The sequence below is a fragment of the Ursus maritimus genome, unplaced genomic scaffold, assembly GCF_017311325.1.
Source record: "Ursus maritimus isolate PB19 unplaced genomic scaffold, ASM1731132v1 scaffold_30, whole genome shotgun sequence".
NCBI classification, from domain to species: Eukaryota; Metazoa; Chordata; class Mammalia; order Carnivora; family Ursidae; genus Ursus; species Ursus maritimus.
The window spans coordinates 11583159-11607294 of record NW_024425564.1 but is presented as its reverse complement, the minus strand read 5'-3'; the positions used below and the strand labels follow the sequence as shown (position 1 = coordinate 11607294).

Here is a 24136-nt window from a genome sequence, read left to right as displayed (position 1 = left end):
CGGCCGCGGGGCGCTCTGGGATAGCGGCGGGCTGGCCGGGTGAGCGCGCGCCGGAGCGGCCTCCCGGGGGTGGGAGGCGCCGAGCTGCCGGGAGCCGCGCGGTGTGGCGGGCGGGAAGGCCGGGCCGAGCAGGGCGGGGGCAGCGCGGGCGGTGTTTGGGTGGGACTCCTTGCCGGCTCTCGGGCGCCCTGATGCCGACCATCTCCGAGTCCCTGAGTCCTTTCCCCGCCTGTGTGTCAGCGGTCCCCCGTCGCAGGTGCACCCGTTGAGGGCGACAAACTCCCAACACCGCGCTCTCTGTCCTCACTAGAAAGCGGTGTGTGGGAGGGAGTAGACAGAAAACAGACCAGGGCTAGTGGAAAGCAGGGAGAAGAAGGAAGAGGGTGTCACCCACCCACCCACATCTCCTGAAGTGCTCGATCTGGAACAGATCTTGGGCCTTTCCAAGCACTCCTGATGCCTCATTTACCTTTGGTCTCTTTTCGATCACCATTCTGGGGGCTGAAGCCCTCACGGGGCTTCCCCAGGTTCCATCCCTTCTCTACCCACTCAAAGCCCCATGGATCCTCTCTCTCCCGGAGGAACCATGAAGCCAAACAGAAGCGCCAGCGAGAGAAGCAGGCGGCGCTGGAGGCTGGGATAGCCGGAAAGAGCAAGGTTAGGGGTCAGACAGCTTGTCCTTGGCTCTTTGAGAAAAATTTGGAGGGGGCTGGACGAGAGACTGGTTGGATTCCAGATGCCTGGGGTATACTGGAAACTGTATTCCCCCACCCCTGCTTCTTGGTCGTTCTCTCCAGTCACCTGCAGAATCCAGTAAGGCCTGGACTCCTAAGGAGGTAGTGTTGTATGAAATCCCCACGGAACCCGGTGAAAAGAAAGGTAATGAGAGAACTTGAAGGCCTTTTCACTCACATTTCTGTTGCCCATTTGGGCTGCAGAATTGCAGCCTGGAAACAAAGTTCAGGACTCAGTGAGCTCTCCTCTGCCCCCGCAGATGTCTCCCAGCTCCTGCCTCCTGCATACAGCCCCCGATATGTTGAGGCTGCCTGGTACTCTTGGTGGGTGCGAGAGGGCTTCTTCAAACCAGAGTATCAGGTTAGTACCTGGAAGGGAGGGGTTACTAAATGGTCCCCAGGACAGAATGGCGATTGAGTTTCGTGGGCACAACTGAGCCTCAGAATCTGGAGCTTACAGCCAGCCTGCCCAATAAAACGGGAGAGCTTGTCTTCTGCCCCTGGTGTCCAAAGTGGTTTCTTGACAGGTTTTTCCCTTTCCTGTTATTTGCGGGACTATTTTTCCTGCAGTTCTTTCCGCCTTGGAGACACCAGAGGGTGCTATTACCCCAGGTAACATCCAATCATCTTTTGCCCTTTGACTTTTCGACTTTCTAGACCAAGCTGCCCCAGGCTACGGGGGAGACCTTTTCCATGTGTATCCCACCTCCCAATGTCACTGGCTCCCTCCATATTGGGCATGCCCTGACGGTGGCCATACAGGATGCCCTGGTGCGCTGGTGAGAGGGGAATGGGGAGTTTGCGTTCTTGGAGGGGAAGGAGGAGGTGTGGTAGTGTGGAAGGAGTGAGAGTAGACACCTAAGCTCAGGGGTTCATGTGAGGGTGTTTGTTTTGCAGGCACCGGATGTGTGGGGATCAGGTTCTGTGGGTCCCTGGCTCAGATCATGCAGGAATTGCTACACAAGTATGCATTTTGCCACTTTGCCCTTTTCTTGGGTGAAGGAGAGTTGTTCTCCCAAAGTGACCCGATTATCTGTTCCTTTGCCTCCTAATCTTACTGTAGGCTGTGGTGGAGAAGCAACTGTGGAAGGAGCGAGGAGTGAGGAGACACGAGCTGAGCAGGGAAGAATTCCTTAGGGAGGTGTGGAAGTGGAAGGAGGAGTGAGTATGATGGGTGCAGGTGGAGGGGCTGAGGTGGCAGGCTTGGGCCCTGCTTCCCAGCCGCTCTCCCTAACTTGATGGGCTCTTCCCATCCAGCCCTAACCACCCTCAGAGAGGGGAGCTCTGCATTCCCTTAGCATTCAGCGGGGTCTCCAAGCTCTGTGTGTGGTACGTGTGTGTGCGTGTGTATTATAGATACACTTTAAAATGCGCGTATTTGTGGGTGTGGGCATATGTGTGTATTTTTTCTTCACTTATCCCATATTTCCTTACCTAGATTTCACCATCTCTTCTACTCACCTATTCCTACTTTCCATTTGCTTGAAATTACCCTCATTCTTACAGGTCTGTTACTATGCGCCATTTTCTTTGTAAAGCTTCTTTTGGTTTTTCCCAAATTAGCTGCTCCCTCCTCTGTTACCATAGAACTTTATGGCTTTTTTTTTTTTTTTTTTAAGTAAACTCTACACCCATGTGGGGCTTGAACTCACGACCTCGAGATCCAGAGTCACGTGCTCTGAGCCAGCCAAGCGCCCCAGAACTTTATACTTATTTTAATGCCATAGAAGGTCCCTACTGAGTTTGTGTGTCTGTCCATTGGCTTCTAGAGGCTAGATCAATGCCATAGGCTCATACCTGGCATTGCTGGTAGTATCACTGGGCCTGGTACATAGTTGGTGCTCAGGACAAGTTTGCTGACAAAGATCTCTCTGGACACAGGAAAGGTGGAGAGATCAGTGAGCAGCTCCAAGCTCTGGGGGCCTCCCTGGACTGGGACCGAGAGTGCTTCACTATGGATGCTGTGAGTGCTCCATGCCTTGCTCCCTGTGGGTGTCGAGGCGGTGTCGAGAGACGGGGGTCGGCAGGCAGGATGTTGTTTGTGTTGGGGGTAGCAAGGCAGGAACGCCTGGGTCCCTGAGTGGGGTGATGGGCTGAGAAGGGGTTGTTAGATATGGACACTGAGGTCATTCCCTAGGGCTCCTCAGTGGCTGTGACTGAAGCTTTTGTGCGACTCTACGAGGCAGGGTTGTTGTACCGGAGACAGCAGCTTGTCAACTGGTCCTGTGCTCTAAGATCAGCCATCTCGGATATTGAGGTGAGGCAGAGGAGGAGAAGCAGGACTGTGAGAACTCCTAGGTGGGCAAAAGCTTGGACTCTGGAGCCAGACTGCCAGGATTCACTGAGTCTGGCCACCTGCCAGCCGTGTGACTTCCAGCAGGCCGTTAGCCTCTGTAAGTGTCAGTTTCCCCAGTCTGTAAGTTAGGGGTGATGGAAATGCCTGTGTCAAGGGGGTGTTGTGAGAATTAAATGAGAATTCATGGAAGGTGTTTAGCACGATACCTGTGCACAGGGTAAGTGCTCGGTGAATATTTCTGTAACTGTGACTGAATCGAGGGGGAGGTGGCTCCTGAATCCTCTGAATGTCTTTAGATGGGCTGCAGGGGGCCCAGGGCAGGTGGGGGAGTGGAGCGAGAAGCCTGCAGAAAGGCTGCTCTCCAGCCCTGCTGCTCTGATTCCTCCAGGTGGAGAGCCGGCCCCTGCCTGGCCGCACAGAGCTTCGACTGCCTGGCTGCCCCACTCCTGTGTCTTTCGGCCTCCTTGTTTCTGTGGCCTTCCCTGTGGATGGAGAGCCTGGTGAGGGTAATCCTCGGAAAGGTTGCCTGCTTATCGCTGCTTTCTTGAGCATGTGTTGGGTTGAGGGGAGGGAACCCACCAACCTGTTTCCCGCATGGCCTGGTGGGAGGCACTTAAAGGAACCTGGTAGTATTTGTGTTCTCGTGGGCATTTATTCTGGGTTTTCTGTGTCACGTGAGAAAAGAGCCCATGGTGGCTGCCCTTTGGGAGCTTAGCATCATTCTACAGGAGACCGCTACCCAGAAAAAGACAAAAGATCAATTCTAAAGTATGGTTTGAACATTAAGTGTTTGGAAGAGTTCAGAGAAAGTGAAGAAAGATTAGTGGAAATAGACGGAGGCAGTTTCCCAAGGAGGGGCTGGTGCTCGCCCCAGAGAATGCACGGGGTTTGTGATTAGGGCCCCGAGAACTCTTTGTTCTCTGGGCACCAAGTAAGGCTTCTAGTTGCTTTTGTTAATGATCTACTTGTTTCTCCCATGCAAGTTTTCGAGAAATTCCTTAGCACCAGACAGCCTCCCAGGCTTCTGGACGTCAGCTTACATGGAAACCTCAGGCTCTTAATTATCTCTAGTTGCTCCTGGGGCCCTGCTCCGCCTTGACGGCCTCTCGCCTCCTCCCTTTTCTGGTTCTCCTGGGTTCAGTTAGGGGAGTGAGGGGCCAGGGTGATGACCGGCGTTGAGTGCTTGACTTTTGTCTTCAGATGCAGAGGTTGTGGTAGGAACCACAAGGCCAGAGACATTGCCTGGAGACGTGGCTGTGGCTGTTCATCCTGACGACTCCCGATACACAGTAATACACAGCGTGCTGTCTGCCACCTCGCTTTCCTACCCCCGTAGCTTTCTCTTCCTGTCCTTGTCGATGGTAGCTCCTTCTTTCCTTCAGTTTCCTTTTCCTAAGACTTCGCTCATCTCAGCTCTCCAGTGTCTTTGACTATATGCCTTTATTTTCTTGATGTTCTACTTTTTCTCTAGCTCAGTGGTTGACAAATTATGGCCCGTGGGCCAGATCCAGCCTGTCGCCTGTTTGTGTGTGACGCACCCTTGCGTGTTTAGGTATTACCCGCAGCCGGTATCTTTCCCTGACGGCTGCAACGGCAGAGCAGAGTCGTGCTGCCGAGGCTGAATTTGCCTCTTGGCCTGTAGAGGCTAAAATACACTCTGGCCCCATAAGAAAAGTTTACTGACTACTGCTCTAGCTCTTTACCTTCTGGTTTTCACCCTCTAATTCCTAGGCTTCTCGCGGTCAGCCCAGACCGTTGCAGTCCACACGTGTGCCTGTCCTTGATCTCGCTCCCTTCCTTTCAGCATCTGCACGGGCGACAGCTTCGTCACCCCTTGACTGGGCAGCTTCTCCCTCTCATCACAGACTCTGCTGTTCAGCCACATGTGGGCACCGGTGAGTGGGGGTCACGGGAAGGAGAGCAGGCCGGGGATTCTGGAGGAGTGGGGAAGAACCAGGAAGAGGAAGAAAGGAGGGGAGGGAAAGCCTCTTCTAGGGTAGTCTCAGTGGATAGCGAGATGAAAGGGAGGCATAGAGAGAGAAGAGGGGAGGGATGGGGGCGTGGGGGATGACAAACCGCTGGAAAGGTGAGGGGTCAGTGCTCACGGTGGTTCTGCTCTCGCAGGGGCAGTGAAGGTGACTCCAGCGCATAGCCCTGCTGATGCCGAGCTGGGGGCCCGGCACGGCTTGAGCCCCCTGAGTGTCATCGCAGAGGATGGGACTATGACCTCCCTCTGCGGGGACTGGCTACAGGTGGTACTGGTCTCAGTGTCACCCCATCCTTTGGCACCTTCTGCCTTTCGTCCCCTCCTTCCCTCTCTCATTTTCTTGTTTTTTAGGGACCTTTACCCTTTACTGTTGCCATTTTCTCCCCAGGGTCTTCACCGATTCGTGGCCCGGGAAAAGATCATGTCGGCGCTGAGGGAGCGGGGCCTGTTCCGGGGCCTCCAGAACCACCCCATGGTGCTTCCTATTTGCAGGTAACCCCATTTTAACCCTTTTACGTAGGACTCCCCAGGATGGGAGTGGATAAAGCTTAAGTGTGCAAGAGGCTGGGCTCGTACCCCTTGCAAGGGAACGGAAACTGTTTGTCAGTTTTATTTGCTGCTGTATTCTCGGTTCGGAGGGCCTGGCGTGTAGTAGGGTCCCATGTACCTTGGGGGGAAAAGCACAGAAGCCAGGGAACAGCAGACTCACCCTGTCTCTCTCTCAGCCGTTCTGGGGACGTGGTTGAATATCTACTGAAGAGCCAGTGGTTCGTCCGCTGCCAGGAGATGGGGGCCCGAGCTGCCCAGGTGAGGCTGCGGTGTGAGGAAGGGCCAGCGCCTCGGGGAGTGGGAACTCCTGCAAATTGTAATGAAGACACAGGGGGCTGAGGCTCTGCTGCCCCACAGACCTCTGGCCCTGGCATTTGAGAGGAGAGCCCTAGAGAGGGCTGGCTCATTTCCCACTCAAATGCAGAATCTTCTCGGGAGCCTTGCGAGGTCCTTTCTGCGTGACAGCACCACCTCAGAGGCCGCTCATCCTGTCTCAGGAGGGCTGTGGGTACAGGTGCAGGAAGGGAAGCACTGTCTAAGGGCCTTTTTCTCTAGGCTGTGGAGTCAGGGGCTCTGGAGCTCAGTCCGTCCTTCCACCAGAAGAACTGGCAGCACTGGTTTTCCCACATCGGGTAAGGGTGAGGGGAGCTCTGTGGAGGTGGGGTGGGGTGATGCACGCTGCTCATGCTGAGAAATCACTGACGTCCTTTCTGCAGGGACTGGTGTGTCTCCCGGCAGCTGTGGTGGGGCCATCGGATTCCCGCCTACCTGGTGGTAGGGGAGCACACGAAGGTTGGTAGGAGGAAGAGGATGGGAGGGCTGGGCATGGCGGAAAGAGAAATAGCCATAGCGCAGGAGTCAGAGGACTTCCAGTGCCAGTCCCAGCTCCCTGCCTTCCCTGGGCTTCGTGGCCTTAGTCATGTAACCCACCGCGGGATCAGAGCTCCCGAGCTGGCCCTTCTTCCTCTCCTTGCAGAGGGAGCCGGCCATTCCCAGCTCCCATGGGAAACGTGAAACTCAGTGATGTTTCACACCTGGCAGGTGTTATTCTTCCTCACTCTCCTCCACCCCTTCTTCTGTAGGGGGATAAGGAGGACTGTTGGGTGGTTGGGCGGACAGAGGCCGAGGCCAGAAAAATAGCTGCGGAACTGACAGGGAAACCAGGGACAGAGCTGACCCTGCACAGGGGTGAGTGTCTGGGTTGTGGAGGGCAGGGGAGGGTGGCTGGGCCTCTGAGGGGCGGATCCTGAGGCAGAGGAGGTGGGGTCAGGAACGTTGAGAATGGGTCAGAGGGCCTGATAGTTGTCTCTGCAGGGGGAGGGGAGGTTGGGGCTGGAAAGGTGCACAGCGGTGGGCTTGAAGTTCCACCTGTCCTCGTTCCCTGTTCTGTTTCCCAGATCCTGATGTCCTGGACACATGGTTCTCTTCGGCTCTTTTTCCCTTTGCTGCCCTGGGCTGGCCCCAAGAGGTGAGGCTGGAGAGAAAGAGAGTGAAGGTGGGGTTGATGAAGTGGACACCTGCCCCCCCCCCCCCCCGAGAGCCTCGAAGAGAGCTGCAGGCACAGGGCTTGGCCTCTCATTGTTTCTCTTTTTCCTCCTAGACCCCAGACCTTGCTCGGTTCTACCCCCTGTCACTTTTGGAAACGGGCAGTGACCTTCTGTTGTTCTGGGTGGGCCGCATGGTCATGTTGGGGACCCAGCTCACAGGGCAGCTCCCCTTCAGCAAGGTAATGGCCCTTCAATGCCCAGCCCCTCTCCTTGACTCCCCAGTTTTCCCTAAATCTCGTCCTGTCTTCTAACCCCTAACGTGCTGTTGTCTGTGGTCGCAATTCCTTTTTCCCCATTCACTTCCTGCCCTAACCCCTGATGCACGGAGGCCAGAGATCCCCCAGGTACCTCCAGGGAAAGGCTCCCCTAGCCCCTCTGCTGACTCCCTCCGTGCCTCCAGGTGCTTCTCCATTCCATGGTTCGGGACAGGCAGGGCCGGAAGATGAGCAAGTCCCTGGGGAATGTGTTGGACCCACGAGACATCATCAGTGGGGCGGAGCTGCAGGTCAGGATGAAGAGTCTGGCGAGGGATGGCGTTTGCGGGGGAGAAGAAGGGAGCCTGGGGAGAGGAGCCGGCTGGGAGGGGGAGTGGCTGGGACCCTTGTAGGGGCAGGGTCCCTGACCAAGGCCACTTACCCATCCCAGGTGCTGGAGGCAAAGCTGAGGGATGGGAACTTGGACTCCACAGAGCTGGCGATCGCAGCTATGGCCCAGGTGAGTCCCCAGTGTCTGCCTCTCTCAGCCTTGAGCTCACGGCCGCCAGTTTCCTGCAGCCCAGGCTTCTGGCCCGGCAGCCACATAGGCACCTGCCACCCCGCTTCTCCCTCTGGTTGCAGAGAAAGGACTTTCCTCATGGGATCCCTGAGTGTGGGACAGATGCCCTGCGATTCGCCCTGTGCTCGCACGGGGCCTTGGGTAAGCCTGGGCAAGGGAGGGGCTGGGGCTGTAGCCCCCCCCATAGAGGGGCGGGGCAGGGTCAAGGACTCCCTGTGCTGCTTCCACCCACGTGCACGGGCACACTCCCCCCTCCCTCTCTCTCCCAGGAGGCGACTTGCACCTGTCTGTCTCTGAGGTCCTGAGTTCCCGGCATTTCTGCAACAAAATCTGGAATGCCCTGCGCTTTGTCCTCAATGCCTTAGGGGAGAAATTCGTACCCCAGCCTACAGAAGAGGTAAGAGAGTAAGAAGAGAGGCTTGAAGGGCGCCTGGGTGGCACGGCGGTTAAGCGTCTGCCTTCGGCTCAGGGCGTGATCCCAGCGATCTGGGATCGAGCCCCACATCAGGCTCTTCTGCTATGAGCCTGCTTCTTCCTCTCCTACTCCCCCTGCTTGTGTTCCCTCTCTCGCTGGCTGTCTCTATCTCTGTCGAGTAAATAAATAAAATCTTTAAAAAAGAAAAAAAAAAAAGAGAGGCTCGAGGGGTGGAATCATCAGGTCTTTGAGGGTTGAAGATGGCATTTGGAGGGAAAGGTGATGGGGAGTCAGTCATCCCGTCCTGAAGCCCCCTTCTGCCTGCAGCTGTCCCCCTCATCCCCCATGGACGCCTGGATCCTGAGCCGTCTTGCCCACGCTGCCTGGGAGTGTGAGCGAGGCTTCCTTGCTCGAGAGCTGTCACTCATCACCCGTGCCCTGCACCACTTCTGGCTGCACAGCCTCTGTGACGTCTACTTGGTGAGTTAGACCGGGGCCGTGGCGTCGCATTCCGCTCCTGCATACCTTCTCCCTGTTCCCCCTGAGATCGGATTCCCTGGCAGAAAACTCTTTTTTTCAAATGTTAAATATCATTTACAGAATCTTTTCTTTTTTTTTTTTAAGATTTTGTTTACTGAGAGAGTGAGAGAGCGAGAGAGAGAGCACAAGCAGAGGGAGGAGCAGAGGGAGAGGGAGAAGCAGGCTTCCTGGGGAGACCGATGCGGGCCTCCATGTGGGGCTTGATCCCTGGACTTAGGATCATGACCTGAGCTGAGGGCAGCTGCTCAACCCACGGAGCCCCCGAGGTGCCACCAGAATTGTTATTTTTTTAAAAGATTTTTTATATATTTATTTGAGAGACAGCGTGCGTGAGAGAGAACATGAATAAGGGGAGGGGCAGAGGCAGAGTGAGAAGCAGACTCCCTGTTGAGCAGGGAGCCCGATGCAGGACTTGATCCCAGGACCCTGGGATCATGATCTGAGCTGAAGGCAGATGCTTAACCCACTGAGCCACCCAGGCGCCCCTCTGTCTCTTTCTGATAGGCAAAAAACTCAGTGCTTTGCTTTCTAAACTCTGCAAACCACACTGACAATTTTATCCCCCTTTCCCACCCCTGAGAATCTCTGCCATAGACTTGCACTTGTCGTTTGCTCCAGAGTGTGTTCTGGGACAGCCGGTGGTGTCCAAGATGCTGTGTGCTCCTGCCTGTTTACCCACAGGATTTCCCACTGGCAGGGCAGTGGATGTGTGGAGAAAGGACATGGGCGTGGCCTCGACCTGTCCCCTGACCCTATCTATGGCTTCTTCCCTAGGAGGCTGTGAAGCCAGTGCTGTCGCACTCGCCCCATGCCCCAGGCCCCCCGCAGGTCCTGTTCTCCTGTGCTGACGTCGGTCTCTGCCTCCTCGCCCCACTGATGCCCTTCCTGGCTGAAGAGCTCTGGCAGAGACTGCCCCGCAGGCCTGGCGGCCGCTCTGCCCCCAGCATCTGTGTCGCTCCCTACCCCACTGCCCGCAGCCTGGTGAGTCATGTGTCCCTGATGTCTGGGAGTGGGACCCGTGGCGAGGGGCTGGGGAGCAGCCTTCTGAGGGGCTGGGTGCTGTGGGGTCACGGGTCTGCTTCGGTGTAGAGCGTTCAGGAGGAGGAGTTGTTCTTGCAGGGCTGTGCTGGGGTGCCCTTCGCCCAGGGGGCAGGAGCAGGGCTACACTGCTCTGCGACCGTGCCTCAGTTCCCTGTCTTTAACCGGGAGTAGGAATGGTTCACGTCATGGTTGTGATGAGGATTAGATGTTAGTAACAGGATGGCCCCGAAATATCTGCAGTTTTAAGCTTCAATAATTCCGGAAGGATAAGTGCTATAAAGTCACCCCCACGTCATTTAAAGTTTAACTACTTAAACTTTCTCATGCTATTTGGTTTTGTGAGTTTTGAGTAATAGAGTTTAAGTTGGAACTTACTTTTGGTTGTTCCCCGTCTTTGGTCAGAGCCGTTAACAGACGTCAACCACAGACGTCAACAGAGACCTGCTTAGATGGTGCCCCAGGTTTTGCTTGAGCTGGTGAATTTTGTGTGTGGTGCAGAGGACCGAGTCTGTTGCCCTAAGCAGACTGGGGTGGGCAGGTGTGGGGCGGAGCCGGGAGAGGTGATGGCGAGGCTCCCGGGAGCCTGCTTGTCAGCTCTGGGTCTTCGTCTCCAGGAGCACTGGCGCCAGCCCGAGCTGGAGCAGCGCTTCTCCCGGGTGCAGGAGGCCGTGCAGGCACTGAGGGCTCTCCGAGCCACATACCAGCTCACCAAGGCCCGGCCGCGAGGTGAGATGGGTCCTGGGTTCCTGAGTCCCTGCAGAACGAAGGGCTGGCGGAGGAGCGGGGTGAGCCAGTCCGGAGCTAGGAGGTGCAGGATGGGAAGGGAAGCAGGATCTCCCGCTTTGACCCTGACAGTTGCCCTTTCCTCCTCAGTGCTGCTGCAGAGCTCAGAGCCTGGAGAGCAGGGCCTCTTTGAGGCCTTCCTGGAGCCCCTAGGCACCCTGGGCCACTGTGCGGCCGTGGGCCTCTTGCCCCCCGGTGTAGCGGCGCCCTCCGGCTGGGCCCAGGCCGCACTCGGCGACACCGCTCAGGTGTACATGGAGCTACAGGTGACCGGAGCAGACTGGAGGGGGAGGGAGGGATGTTGGGAGGAGGGCAAGGGGCGGGTTCGTGAAAGTGAGGAGAAGGGGATGGCGAGAGGTGTTGGACAGGCTGCAGACGAAGCAGACGCCGGCGGCGCGGAGAAGCCTGAGCCGTCGCTGTTCTTCCGCAGGGCCTGGTGGAGCCCCGGGCCCAGCTGTCCCTGCTAGCCGCCCGGAGACACAAGCTGCAGAAGCAGCTCGATGGCCTCACGGACTGGACCCCATCAGACGGGGAATCAGAGGCGAAGAGGCAGCAGAGGGTGAGGCTGGAGGCCTGGCTCCCCGCAGGAACGTGGGCTGGGGGGCGTGGGCCTTTCTCTGGACCCTCACCTGCTTCTCTTCTTGTCTAGCTGTCTTCCCTCCAGCTGGAACTATCGAAGCTGGACAAGGCTGCCTCTCACCTCCAGGAGCTGATGGATGTGTGTCCCAGCCCCGGGCAGCTCTGAGCACCAGCTCACCATCCCTGGTGGTGTTTTCCTCCCCGAGACCCGCCTTTGAGGACAAACAGATCCGGCAGCTGTTAGGGCATGATGGGGCCTCTGAGACCGTGTGGCTCACCTGCCTCATTTTGTAAATGAGGAAACAGACTGGCGTGGTCGGTGTCACTGGGTGTCCCCGAGATGCTCACCTTCCTGCCCAGCCTCCCTCCTCTGCAGTCCCACCTGGAAGTTTAAGAATGAGAGAAACTTTTAAAACCCCAAACATTACTGCCTGTGGTCCTTTTATCCTTCTTTCCCCTAGTGGTGACTTTCTTGCCTCTCTGTTGTTCCCTGAGGCTTTGGTCTAGGAAAAGCGGGGGCTGCCTCTTAGCCGTGGGCTCTGGGCTGCAGTGGGGCGTGTGTGCTGGTGGTGCCCGCCTCACTGGAAGAGAGGGACTTCCTAGGAGGGCCTGGGTACAATGACTCGGGTTCCACCTACTTCTTAGAATTATTGCCAGCGCCTTGGCTTCGGCAGGCCCTTGCTCCTCACAAACGGAAGCTCCCCTGGTCCTTGGCCTTATCTTGGGGGTGCCAGAGAGAGCAGGTGCTTCCTCTAGGCCTGAGGGGCTGCAGAGTGTACTGGGGCTGGAGGGCTGCTCCCATTCCGTGTCCCTGACACCGGGGTGCCAGGGACGTGTTGCCCAGTGTCTGACACATGTACGTCCCCACTGATGCAGACACCCTCCCCCACTGAACGTCTCATGTCCTCCCTGTGGAATTCAGGGCCTGCCTCTTACACGCCCAAGGTGCGTTCTGTCCGGCAGCATTGAGTAGCTACTATTTAAGGTGGGCCTATCAGGGTCTGGGTCTTTGTGGTGCCGTTGAGAACCTCAAGGTGGACGTTTGCTCCATTTTGGAAATGAAGAAATGTGCTCTAAGAATAAAAGCCACTTGTCCCAAGTATCAACTGAGATGCAACCCAGTAAACAGGTGTAGTTATTTGTGGCCACTATAAGCAAGCTTCAAATAGAATGGTGGCTTAGGCAAGGTGGACATTTCTTCTGCTGGGCCGAGGTAGGGCGGGGCTCTGCAGAAATGGAGGCCCACACCCCACTGAATCTTACTTCCCCCCATTCTGATATATTCCTTCCAACTCGGTGTCTAAGATCGGTGCCAGCTGCCACCCCCAGCCTTGGCCCCATCCCACCTAGCGGTAAGAGGGAGAGGACGGGGAGGGCAGCAGCTTCCTGTCTGCCCCCCGTTCAACAAGTACTTCTTGAGTACTTCCTACTGTGTGCTGGGCCCTATTCTGGACCCTTAGATTCATCAACGAATGAAACCAAGATCTTTGCCCTTGTGGCACTTCCATTCTAGTAAAGAGGGTCAGAAAGAACACATGTAGGGGCACCTGGGTGGCTCAGTCGTTGAGCGTTTGCCTTTGGCTCAGGTTATGATCTCAGAGTCCTGGGATCGAGCCCCACATCAGGCTCCCTGCTCAGCCGGAAGCCTGCCTCTCCCTCTCCCACAACACCTGCTTGTGTTTCCTCTCTCGCTGTCTCTGTCAAATAAATAAATAAAATCTTAAAAAAAAAAAAAAGAACACTTGTAAATAAGTAAACTGTACAGTGTATCTGAGAGTCATAAATGCTGTGGGAAAATGGGTAGAACAAGCTGACATAAAAGTAACACTTTTACTCATTGTAAAAGTGAGATGTAAGCACGGACTGCAGGAGCTGCAGGAATTAGCCAAGTGGATGCCTGGGAGAAGAGTGTTCCAGGTGGAGGGAAGAGCCAGAGCAAAACTAAGGAGCGTCCCTAGAGTACTCAGAGTAGCAAGGAGGCCAGTGTTGGGCCAAGAGTAGGAGGTAAATTCCATCGTGGGGTAGGGGGTCGGGAAGGCTCAAGGCAGACCATCCAGGGCCATGCGCTCCAAAACGGTTGCCACATGACTAATTAAATACAACTAAACATTCAGCTCCTTAGTCACACTAGCCACATTTCAAGTGTTTGATGGCCACCTGTGGCTAGTAGCTACCACACTGGTCAGTGCAGGTCAGTCTTGGAAGAGAATTTTTTGAGAAAAGAATCAAGAAATCAGCCTGGTGACCCAGGCCCTGAGATCTAGGAATCAGGCTGAGGAGCAGTCATCTGTCCGCTCCTCCAGTCTTTTGGAAATCCAGACATCCAGTCCCCCAACTTGGTTGGGGCCTACACACCTGACCCATGGGCGTCACCTGCTCACTGGTGCAGGCCAGGAGCAAGTCAGGAGACTGGGGCCCTTTGTGGCTCCCAGCTCCTTCTCTTCTAGGCTGCTGGTCCCAGGACAATTGTAAAGGAAACTAGAGGAATTTTGTTTCACAAGTTTTTCTTTTCACTCCCTTTTTCTATTCTTCCCTCATCTTCAGGGATGTTCTATACGGATCTATGCCTTCACCTCCCTCCAAAGGAGTCAGCGTCTAATTTCACGTGGTGGTGATGGTGTGTAGGTGGGAAGTATGATAGGCAGGGGTGAGGACTGTGGAGAAGAGGAAACGATGACATTAATACATGCAAATGGTCAAGTTTGGGCTGCATGCTTGCATTTTGAGAGAGGTGGTAAGAAGTCAAGATGATCTTGGGTGAGGAGTCCGATGAGTGCCTGCCTCAAGAATATCAGGAGAAGGAGGCCCCTGGACCACTGAAGGGACTAGGACTTATACGTTGGGACCAGGGTTCCACCTCGAACAACCCTACTGCACATTCCCACTTATCTGGCACGTGCCCTAGGTAGCTGCTCCACGCAATCCTCACCAGAGTCCAAGCAGCTGGACCTATCAATCATCCCCATGTTGCAGGTGAAGACATGGAGGCACCAAGAAGATACGAAATCTACCTTGGACGCAAGTGCGGGCCTGTGGGACTGAATGTTCTCATATCCGGTACAAGCTCTGCTCCCCCTCCTCCTTCCCACCCGCCCTCCTTGCCAGGCTGGCTATCCCTTCACAGGTGGAACCTCTCCTCTCCCACCGGGGCTGCCTCCCACCGCCACCTCCTACCCTAACTGACCTGTGTGGGGCCCTGGGTCAGGGGCCCACGTCTGGAGACTGTTCTGTCCACATTTCTCTCTGGGCTCCTGCGCTCCCAGCCCCAAAGCTGAAACAGAGACGAAATGAAAATCTTGTTTAAGTCAAGGCATTCGTCTGGTGTTGGACCTGTCTGCTGCTAATGGACCTCGAGCGAGTGACTTACCCTCGGTGAGCCTCAGTCCTCAACTGTAAAATTGGATAATGACACCTATTATGCTACATTCAAGATTGCTGCAAGCATCAAAATGGGAAAGCATTGAGCCTGGAACAAAGTGAGAATTCATACAGGCTTCTTTGCTTTATTCCCAGGCGTTATGAAGATCTCAGCTTGAAGTGTTCTGTTCACGCGCATGCGTACGGGAGTGTGGTGCGTGTGTCCCCAAACAGTTAATGCCCCAGATTCTTTCTAGGTCTTTCACACTGGTGTTGAGGGAGAGGGTGTCCGTCCCAGAATCCCTCTGCTTAATAAGAGAGAGAGTCAGAGACTTTGGTGTCCAATTCCATTTTCCTGCTGGCCCTCTGCTCATGAACCCACAAAGACAAGTCATTGAATTCAGCACATCCACCACCACTCAGCAGGGTTGGGCGTCCTTGGTGGGCCAAGGCGGGGACACAGGTTTACTGTTCTCAGACTTTGCAGATGACATGCTGTGGGGATCCCGCATGATGGAGGGTGACATTGGTCCCTGATGGGAGGTGGAGGAGGAGGCAGAGCTGGGGGAGAGAAAGGGTTAGAAGGGTGTCAGATGGCTCTCACTCATCCCTTGGAGATGACCAGACCCCACACTGAGTCAGAAACACACTTCGAGGTCACGCAGCCCTTCTTTCCCCTCCCAAAGAATCACCTTCTCGAGCAGTTCCAGGAAGTTGGAATCATAGGAGAAATTTGCTAGAAAGGAATCCTTCAGCTTCAGCTGCAAAGTCATTCCTGGCCCTGGGGATCCAAAAACAGAGCTTAGGGCCCAGTAATTAGGGCCATATTCCCTCAGACACAGGTACCCCCTCCCCAGCACCCCTTCCTCCCAGTTCCTCTTCCCTGACAATGTCTTCCCAGACCCTATCGATGCAGGGTTTCAGCCCCAGACTGAGAGCTCAGGACTGGCTCTGTCCCTTTCACTCTCCTCTTTGGCCTCTTCCTGCCATGAGCACCCAGGCATCAAGCCCTCCAGCCCTTACCTGTTCCCTGTGAGCTGCTCAGGAGAGTCAGGAAGAGGAAGAAGGGCACCTTGGCCCTCATTGTGACCACCTTGCTTCTTGTTTCCCTGATGGACAGAAGAGATGTCTAAAGCTCTGGCTGGCCTCTCCTTAGCAGGCCTGCCTTTCTACCCTCCACTCAGTCCTTAAGCCCAGGTGTTTGGGGGAAATGGGAGAAGAAAGCTGGGTAACTGGATTTTCCAGTTTTCCCAATAAGGCTTTAAGGACCCAGGAGAGGGCCACTCACTGGGCTGTTGGGGAAAATAGGAGGTGGTTCCCTTTCCTTAGTCCTGTGTACCCCCTCCCCTATATCTGGAGACTTGAGGGGGAGGGTGCTCAGTCCTACAGAGAGGGAAGTTAAGGAGGTGTCCCTCCTTTAGGTGTCTGGGCCCCACCCAAGCCTGGGCCTCCCCTTGCTCTTTAGGGATTAATTATTAACTGCAATTAATTTCCATCATTCATGCCACCAAAGGGCTCAGGAATGTAGGCCCAAAAGGGAGGGGTAGATTAGACCAACTTTCTTTCCAAACCCAGGTGTCCTGCTCCCCCAGGCACAGTGGCTTTCTAGGTGAGAAATCTGGGTAAGGGGGAAATTTTATCTTTGAATGTTTTGTTTTCATTGTTCTAAAACAATCCTATCTACTCAGGTGGAGACACAAGTTTCATCAAATATCCCCCCACCCCTGCCTGGGTGAGGAGTCCGATGAGTGCCCTCCCCATCAACAGCTGTATACACAGGTACCCCGGACGACGAAAACAAGGACAGATATGGAGAGGGAGTTTGGAGCCCATCTAGTTTACCATCTTTCATTACACATTAGGAAACCAAGGCCCGGGGAGGGCACGTGACACACTAAGGTCACACGGTAGGTCAGTAGCAGAGAGATTAGAGCCCATCCCTCATGCCAGACACAGGGACAAGCTCAACAGATTGACACTCTGGTCACATAAAGCCCCGGACACACAAAAGCACATGCCTTCGTCTCCTATTTGCACGCCCGTGTGTTATTGCCCTCCCCCCTCAGAACACCAGTGGGGGCAGAGGGGGACGGAAGCAGTGAGACCACCGGGCAGACTCGAGGAGAGAAGCCAAAGGCAAAAGCGAGGAAATGGAGAGATGAATGGAGACACAGTCTACACCCTAAAAATAAAGTGAGGCACTCAAGGCCTCCCAGACTTGCACAGGAGAGGAGGCAGACAAGAATGGAAAGAATAAATGCGCAGAAAGATCAGCAGCCACCGGAGGTGCGAGCAGGGGCAGAAAGCAGGAACACAGAGAGAGGCTTTGGGGTATCTGAGTCTTCTTAAGAGGAGAGTGGGGGCACCCTTATGTCTTTCCCACCTGGTGCCCCCAACTCTTTCTATATAGTCATGGCTGACACTGCTGTTTGCTAGGAACAGTAGAACTGTTATTTCCTTTACTGCTTGGAACAACCCTTTGAAGTAAGTACTAGATCACTCCATTTTAGGGGTGAAGAAACGAAGGCTTAGGTCACATGACTTGCCTGAGCTTGCACAGGGTGGGCGTAGTGGACTCAGTGCAGTCTGGCTCCAGAGCTAGGTTCTGAACTTCTGCATTGCACTATTCCGGAACAAGTCATGTCTTCCCTGGTGCTCCTCTTCTCCCCTTGCCCCGGCTCTGCCAAAAGAATGGAAGGCTTTGTCGGCCACAGCCAGCTCGGTGAGAGACGGTTCGGGTGTTTACCCTGCCCTGAGGCCCCCCAAAGGTCAGATGCAGGCCCCAGGCCTTGACGTGCTCCACCTCCATCCAGCTCCCAAAATCTGCTTCCTCAAGGGACCCATGTATCCTCACCCCCAATGGTTGGACTTCTAGGAGCAAGAGGACTCTGGGATAGGACACCCTCCCTTTGAGGAAGGTCTGGGCTGGATTGACTTGGACATGGGAGATTGGTCCCAAGTCTGGGAAGAGCCTGAGGGCCAGGTAGGGGAGTCCTCAGCCTCTCTCACTCACTCTCCCCCTCACCCAGTGTTTCCCAGGATCAGGCTGGGATAGGTTAATCCCCCAGGGACACCTTGGTGACCTCTCCCTGGGGATGGAGATCCTGGAGTTGATGGAGGCCCCAATACACCTGGATCTCCTGAGACTTATAATCAGCCTCAGAGCCTTTAAAGAGCTGGGGAGATGGATCTGGAAAGACACACACCAACAGGCACCATGGATGCTGCACTGGTGCTGTTCCTGGGGCTGCAGGAACACCAACCTCGGAAGAGGGGTGTTGGGGTGAAGATGTGGGCTCTGGACCCAGGGACTCGGCCAACGCTTCTAACCCCATCACTTCATTTTTCTTCCTTTTCCAACAGCTCAGCTGAGCTCATGGGGAAACACAGTATCTGGAGGCATCCTGACTACCTCTGAGAGTCCCTCAAGCTCTCGAGATACCTCTGCCAGTCTCCCCACCACCTCTGAGGAGATCTCTGCCGGTCTCCCCACCGTCTCTGGGGAGATCAGTGCCAGTCTCCCCGCTGTCTCTGGGGAGATCTCTGCCGTTTTCTGCACCATCTCTGGGGAGATCTCTGACAGTCTCTGCACCATCTCTGGGGAGATCAGTGCCGGTCTCTGCACCATCTCTGGGGAGATCAGTGCCAGTCTCCCCGCTGTCTCTGGGGAGATCTCTGCCGGTCTCTGCACCATCTCTGGGGAGATCAGTGCCGGTCTCCCTGCAGTCTCTGGGGAGATCTCTGCCAGTCTCCCCGCCGTCTCTGGGGAGATCTCTGCCGGTGTCCCCGCCGTCTCTGGGGAGATCTCTGCCGGTCTCTGCACCATCTCTGGGGAGATCAGTGCCAGTCTCCCCGCTGTCTCTGGGGAGATCTCTGATGGTCTCTGCACCATTTCTGGGGAGATCTCTGCCGGTCTCTGCACCATCTTTGTGAGTTTCTCATCAGGTTCTTCGACTTTCAGGGGTTTTCCCGGTAGTCCTCAGACTTCAGCTACGACCATTTCTGGGAGCACTGCAGTAACAGTCTCGGTGTCGCCAGGTGATATTTCTGTTGCTCAATCCATCTCTGAAGGGCTCTTCAGCTTGTCCTGTGGCTCAGGGTGGGGGCTTCCCGAGCTTGGCCACGTGTCAGTCAACAGTTCCCCAGAACCTCACTGAAGCGGTGCCCTGGCCTTGGTGGCTATAAAAAGCCCCCCTTCTGCTTTTCAATTTACAAAATTTTTCTCTTGTAGTTAGTGTCTTTTGTATCCTGCCGAAGACTTTGTTTTGCCTACGTCAAAGTCAAAAAATATTCTCCTATATATTCTTCTGGAAGCTTTATTATTTATTAATAAGCCCATGACCTATCTTCGATTAATTTCTGTGTATGGAGTGAGGTAGAGGTCGGTTCATTTTTTTGCCCTTATGCATAACCAGTTGTCCCAGAACCATTTATTTCAAAGACCCTCCCTCTCTGCCCACCATTGAATTGTGTGGGGACCTTTATCAAAGGTCACGTGAGCATATATGTGGGAGTCTATTTCTGAACTCTATTCTGTCTTCTGTGGCTATCCTTATGTCAGTGCCACAGTACTTAATGACCGCAGTTTTGTACCAAGTTTCAAGACCTGGTAGGATAAGTCTTCTACTTTTGTTTTTGCCTTAAGATTTCTTGGACACTCTCAGTCTTCATTTTCATAGAGTCAGTTCATCAACTTATACCAATAACTTGCTAGGATTTTGACTGAGGGCACACTGGATGTAATTTCTGCTTCTGCTCTCACTTTGGTCTCTTCTGGCCATTTTCTCCCTCTGCCCTTCTAGGCTCTGTCTCCCGCACAGCAGCCCCTGAAACCGCTCCCACTGTGCCTGGCCCTCCACACCCCGCATGGCCATCTCAGGAGTTCCCACTCCCGTAATGGCTAGCGCGGCCACCACGTGCCCTGAGCTTAGCCTCCAGACCAGTGAAGTGCTCTTGTTTGCATTGGGTCCTTTACCAGTAAGATGTTCGTTGGGCCCATTCTCTCTTATTCTTTGGCAGTCAGCCCTGGCTCTTGGAGAGGAATGTAGGAACAGGCATTAGTGCCTGCTCTCAACTGGGTTTTGAGTATGTCTGAGGATGTCCACCAATAGTGGAATATTAGAATAATAATTTAAGAATATTCTTAAAGGGGTTTTGGTGCTCCCTCGAGCTTCTGGTCACCCCAACATCAGATGTCTGTTACCTGACTGTTTCCTTAAAAAGTTTCCAACTTCCTTCCTCATGGCCTGATCTGTCTTTCTGGTGCAAGAAGCATCCCCTCCAAGGATCCTGTTCCCCCTCCTCCCTCTGTTTCCTCTTTTCCCCTCTCCATTCCCAGCAGGGGAGGCCTGGGCAGCCTCCCCCAGGTAGCTGAGGGCAGGAAATGAGGGGAGGGAAGACAGGACAACAGGGTGGTGGGAAGGACTGGGGTTCAGAGGAGGGAGAGAGGCCTGCCTGGGCATCCTCATAGCAGACAAAATGCAGACTGAGAGAGACATAGACAACAGAGCCGGAGCACTGGAGGAAGGTTCAGAAAGACAGAAAGATGTATATGTCAGTGAGGAGTTCAGAGACCGACAGACATACGTCCACAGGTGTTGGGAAGAGGTGGCTGCGGCTTGGATGAAAGCCCTTAAAAAACCCCTCCATGGAGACTCTGTTGTCAAGAGGATAGGAGAGAACACCACAGAGTGGTGTGGTCTTCGAGCTGCACAGACATCAGAGTCACAGAAGGAAAGATGGAAAGCCAGGGAGGGCAGTGGGGAGCTGGGGGCTGAGGTCCCACCTGCCTTGATCACTGTTCCTCTCTGCTTCTCAGGCCCAAAGCCTCAGGAGAAGACCTCTGTCTGGGACTGGGCCATCGTGCTGATCACTGTCACTGTGGTGGCAGCAGTGGTCAGCCTACTGTATGCTATCAAGAAAGTGAGTGAAGCTGTGGCCCAAATATGTGGGTCCCCAAGGCCAGTGGGGCTGGGACCCAGCATTCCAGGACTCTGAGAAGAACAGGGGCTTCAGAGAGGAGGATGACAGCCTGCTACTCTTAGGGAGAGGTGAGGTGGAAAAGGAAAACTTCGCTAGGTGGCTGAAACACTGACCAGGCAGGGCTGGGGACTTGGGGCTACTGGAAGAGAGGCTGGGGAGGGCTGGAGGCTGACCAGCCCAGGAAGACACTCAATTTAGCTCTAGGTAGTGAAGAGCTGTCTGCTCTGTGGATCACATTACCCTGGGTGTTGAATTCTAGCTCTACCATTATAGCTGTGTGACCTTGTACAAGTTACATAACCTCTCTGTGCTCCAGATTTCTCAATAATAATAACTGATACTTAAATAGCATTTATTATATGCCAGGGGCTATCTGTACATACATACCCATGTACCTGTGATATAGGTAATGTTATTACCCCTCATTTTATAGATGAGGTGTAGCCCGCATTTGATAAATGAATGCTGGATAAAATGAGAACGATAGCATCCGTTTCAAAGGGCTGTTGGAGAATGAAGCGAGCTATACATATGAAGGACTTAGGTGCTTGGCATTAGTAAGTGCTCAATACATTACTCTTATTGATCATTATTATTGTTTTGCTTAAAAAGGAATGCTGAGAATCTGAGTTGTCAAAAAGAGGCAGCAGTCCATGGGGAGAGTTGAGGGCTGGACAGAAGGTTCCTGGGGCCCTCAGTTAACCCAGTCTATCCATCCTCCATCTCACGGGCCTGTCAGTTCCAGAAGGAAATGAGTGTGGAGTGTGGTTATGGTTCTGTGAGCTCTTACAGCTGCCACCAGGAGGAGCAGCCAGTGCTACCCTGTCAAGTGAAGGGGCGGGGCCAGGATAGCTGAGTATCCCTCCCCCTTGGGCCTTCCTTCTTCCTCTCCAAAATAGACTCATTCCCAGACTCAGCTTCCCATTCAGCTAGCTGGGGCCATTTCCTACAGTAGACTCCTGGGGCTCCTGGCCCATCCAGGTCTCCTCCACCAACATTGTAAGGGGAAGTCCGTGTCAGTCACCAAGTGGGAGGCCAGGATTCCAGTCCCGGTTCTGCCACCAGCCTGCCGTCCGGCACCTCATTTCTCTGATGCAGTTTTCTCATCTGCAGAAGGAAGGACCAGAGCTGCATGGTCTAGAGGGCTCCTCCAGCCTTCATGGAATCTAGGCCTGGACGGTTGGAACCTTTGCCCCTCACCCTTTCTTCCATCCCACCCTCTTCCTCAGAGAAGCTCATTAGCTAAGGACACGTTGGGCCTCCCACGTTCAGATGGGTGATTCTCCCTTCACAGCTCCTTTCATATGGAGCCCCTTTGGGCTGGCTCTTCACCCCCCCGAGACCCCCAATTCTCTCACTCAGTTTCTCCTCACAGGCGAGGAACCCTGCTCTGTGATGCCCCCTTAGACCACTCTGAGTGGATGAAGGACACAATTCTTGCTAAATAAAACACTAACCCCTCCACTCATCTCCTAGCCACCTCATATTTGTCAAGGCACGCGGGCTTGCCATCGGGCACGCACTGGTTGAATCGGGTCTCCTGTGTATCAGGTGTGTGACCTTGGGCAAGTCACTTCCCTAATTGGAGGTTGTTTATTCTCATCAGTAAAAATGAGGCTGACATTGCTGACCTCATAGGTTAGAACAAAGTAAGGTGCTTAGGACATTCTTCGGTACACAATAAATGCTCAAACATTAGAAGCTGGTAGGTTGTTTTGACCGACCCCTCAGCCTCTAGCTCAGACATAACAGCCTCTACTCACACTAAGAAATCTCCTTGAGCTTCTACTAACCCCCAGTCCCTCTAACCCAGATGTCCTGATCCCCCGGGGCAAGTTGTGGCTGAAAGAGAAGGGAGGGTGTGTATTCGTCCAGCCAAACCGAGACTGTCAATCTCAGCACTACTGACACACTGCGCTGGAGCGTCCTTTGTTGGGGGGCCCGTCCCAGGCACTCCGTGTCACATGGGGCAGCGTCTCTGGCCTCTAGCCACTAGATGCTAGCAGCACATCCTCCAAGTTGCGACAGGACTATCTCCAGACTTTGCCACGTATTCGTTGGGGGAGTAAAACTGTCCCTTTCTTTTGAGAACCACTTTCCTAGAGGCCTGGGTCCTTTGGGGAAAGGGTGAGGCTGGGGACTAGTAGAAAAGGGGGTTGTCAGTCACGCTGAGTCCAGATGGAGTCGCAGTGGAGGACCTGCTGCTGCCTTCGTCCCCCCTCTTGCAGGCGCACTGCCTGGAAGGCAGGCCGCCCAGCTCTGACGAGTCGGTCTTTGGCCAGACTCCACGGAGACTCACCAATCTCCCATTAATCGCATTAATGAGCAGTTGGCCTGTCCTCCTCTTCTCACTCATTCCAGCCCTGCCTCGGGCTTAGGGACAAGCCACACCAAGAGATGCGAGACATTCCTGCAAGTTGGTACAGCCACTCTGGAAAACAGTGTGGAGGTCCCTTAAAAAGTTAAAAATCGAGCTACCCTATGATCTAGCCATTGCACTACTGGGTGTTTACCCCAAAGATACAGACGTAGTGAAGAGAAGGGCCATATGCACCCCAATGTTCATAGCAACAATGTCCACAATAGCTAAATCGTGGAAGGAGCCGAGATGCCCTTCAACAGATGACTGGATTAAGAAGTTGTGGTCCATATATACAATGGAATATTACTCAGCTATCAGAAAGAACGAGTTCTCAACATTTGCTACAACATGGACGGCACTGGAGGAGATAATGCTAAGTGAAATAAGTCAAGCAGAGAAAGACAACTATCATATGATTTCTCTCATCTATGGAACATAAGAACTAGGATGATCGGTAGGGGAAGAAAGGGATAAAGAAAGGGGGGGTAATCAGAAGGGGGAATGAAGCATGAGAGACTATGGACTCTGAGAAACAAACTGAGGGCCTCAGAGGGGAGGGGGGTGGGGGAATGGGATAGGCCGGTGATGGGTAGTAAGGAGGGCACGTATTGCATGGTGCACTGGGTGTTATACGCAACTAATGAATCATCGAGCTTTACATCGGAAACGGGGGATGTACTGTATGGTGACTAACATAATATAATAAAAAATCATTAAAAAAAAAAAAGAGAGATGCGAGACATTCCCATGTCCAGTCCGCTGGTCCTCCCATGAGCCCCACTGCCCTGAGGCCCCGGCTTCTTGTCCTTGAGACCTCGACCTTCTCCACTCCCTCTGCCCACGCTACTTCCCGCAGAAATGCACTGGGTGGTCCAGGCACCCACTCCATATAGCCGAGTAGTAAGTGCTTACTGACTGTCTACTGTGTTCCAGGAACTGTCTCAGGTGACGTGGAAGCAGCAGAGGTCAAGGCAAAGACTTCTACAGGGCGCTTACTTTCCATGAGAGGAGACCCACTGCGAGCAAATCAGGTGAGTCACAGCGAGGTGGTGACTTGGACACCTGGACTCGTGGCTTTCTCTCTCCTTGACTTCGGTAGTTTGACCCCCACTGCAACTCCAGCCGCAGACACTGTCATTTGGGAGTTCAGTGAATGAATTTTGACAATCTTCTGAACTAATGTTTGCTCT

At 54.2% G+C, this 24136-nt stretch overlaps 2 protein-coding genes across 2 annotated transcripts; one reads left to right on the top strand and one right to left on the bottom strand.

Moving 5' to 3' along the window:
- The first annotated feature begins 174 nt into the window (after positions 1–174).
- Positions 175–12355, top strand: VARS2 (valyl-tRNA synthetase 2, mitochondrial). The gene is made up of 29 exons (XM_008692921.1): positions 175–657; positions 798–879; positions 995–1095; positions 1392–1513; positions 1632–1698; positions 1798–1895; positions 2616–2697; positions 2872–2991; positions 3419–3530; positions 4231–4319; positions 4835–4925; positions 5155–5282; positions 5406–5509; positions 5743–5824; positions 6122–6198; positions 6283–6358; positions 6649–6754; positions 6964–7034; positions 7167–7292; positions 7514–7618; positions 7759–7827; positions 7950–8028; positions 8157–8284; positions 8630–8782; positions 9617–9823; positions 10498–10609; positions 10757–10932; positions 11097–11225; positions 11316–12355. Exons 1-29 carry the CDS (start codon positions 457–459, stop codon positions 11409–11411), a joined length of 3189 nt encoding a protein of 1062 aa, XP_008691143.1. The 5' UTR covers positions 175–456; the 3' UTR covers positions 11412–12355.
- A 2059-nt stretch (positions 12356–14414) lies between these two features.
- On the bottom strand, positions 14415–15706 carry SFTA2 (surfactant associated 2). The gene is made up of 3 exons (XM_008692923.2): positions 15626–15706; positions 15295–15383; positions 14415–15163 (listed from the first exon to the last, which is right to left on the bottom strand). The coding sequence occupies exons 1-3, from the start codon at positions 15684–15686 to the stop codon at positions 15077–15079; spliced, it is 237 nt and encodes a 78-aa protein (XP_008691145.1). The 5' UTR covers positions 15687–15706; the 3' UTR covers positions 14415–15076.
- Positions 15707–24136: the final 8430 nt, after the last annotated feature.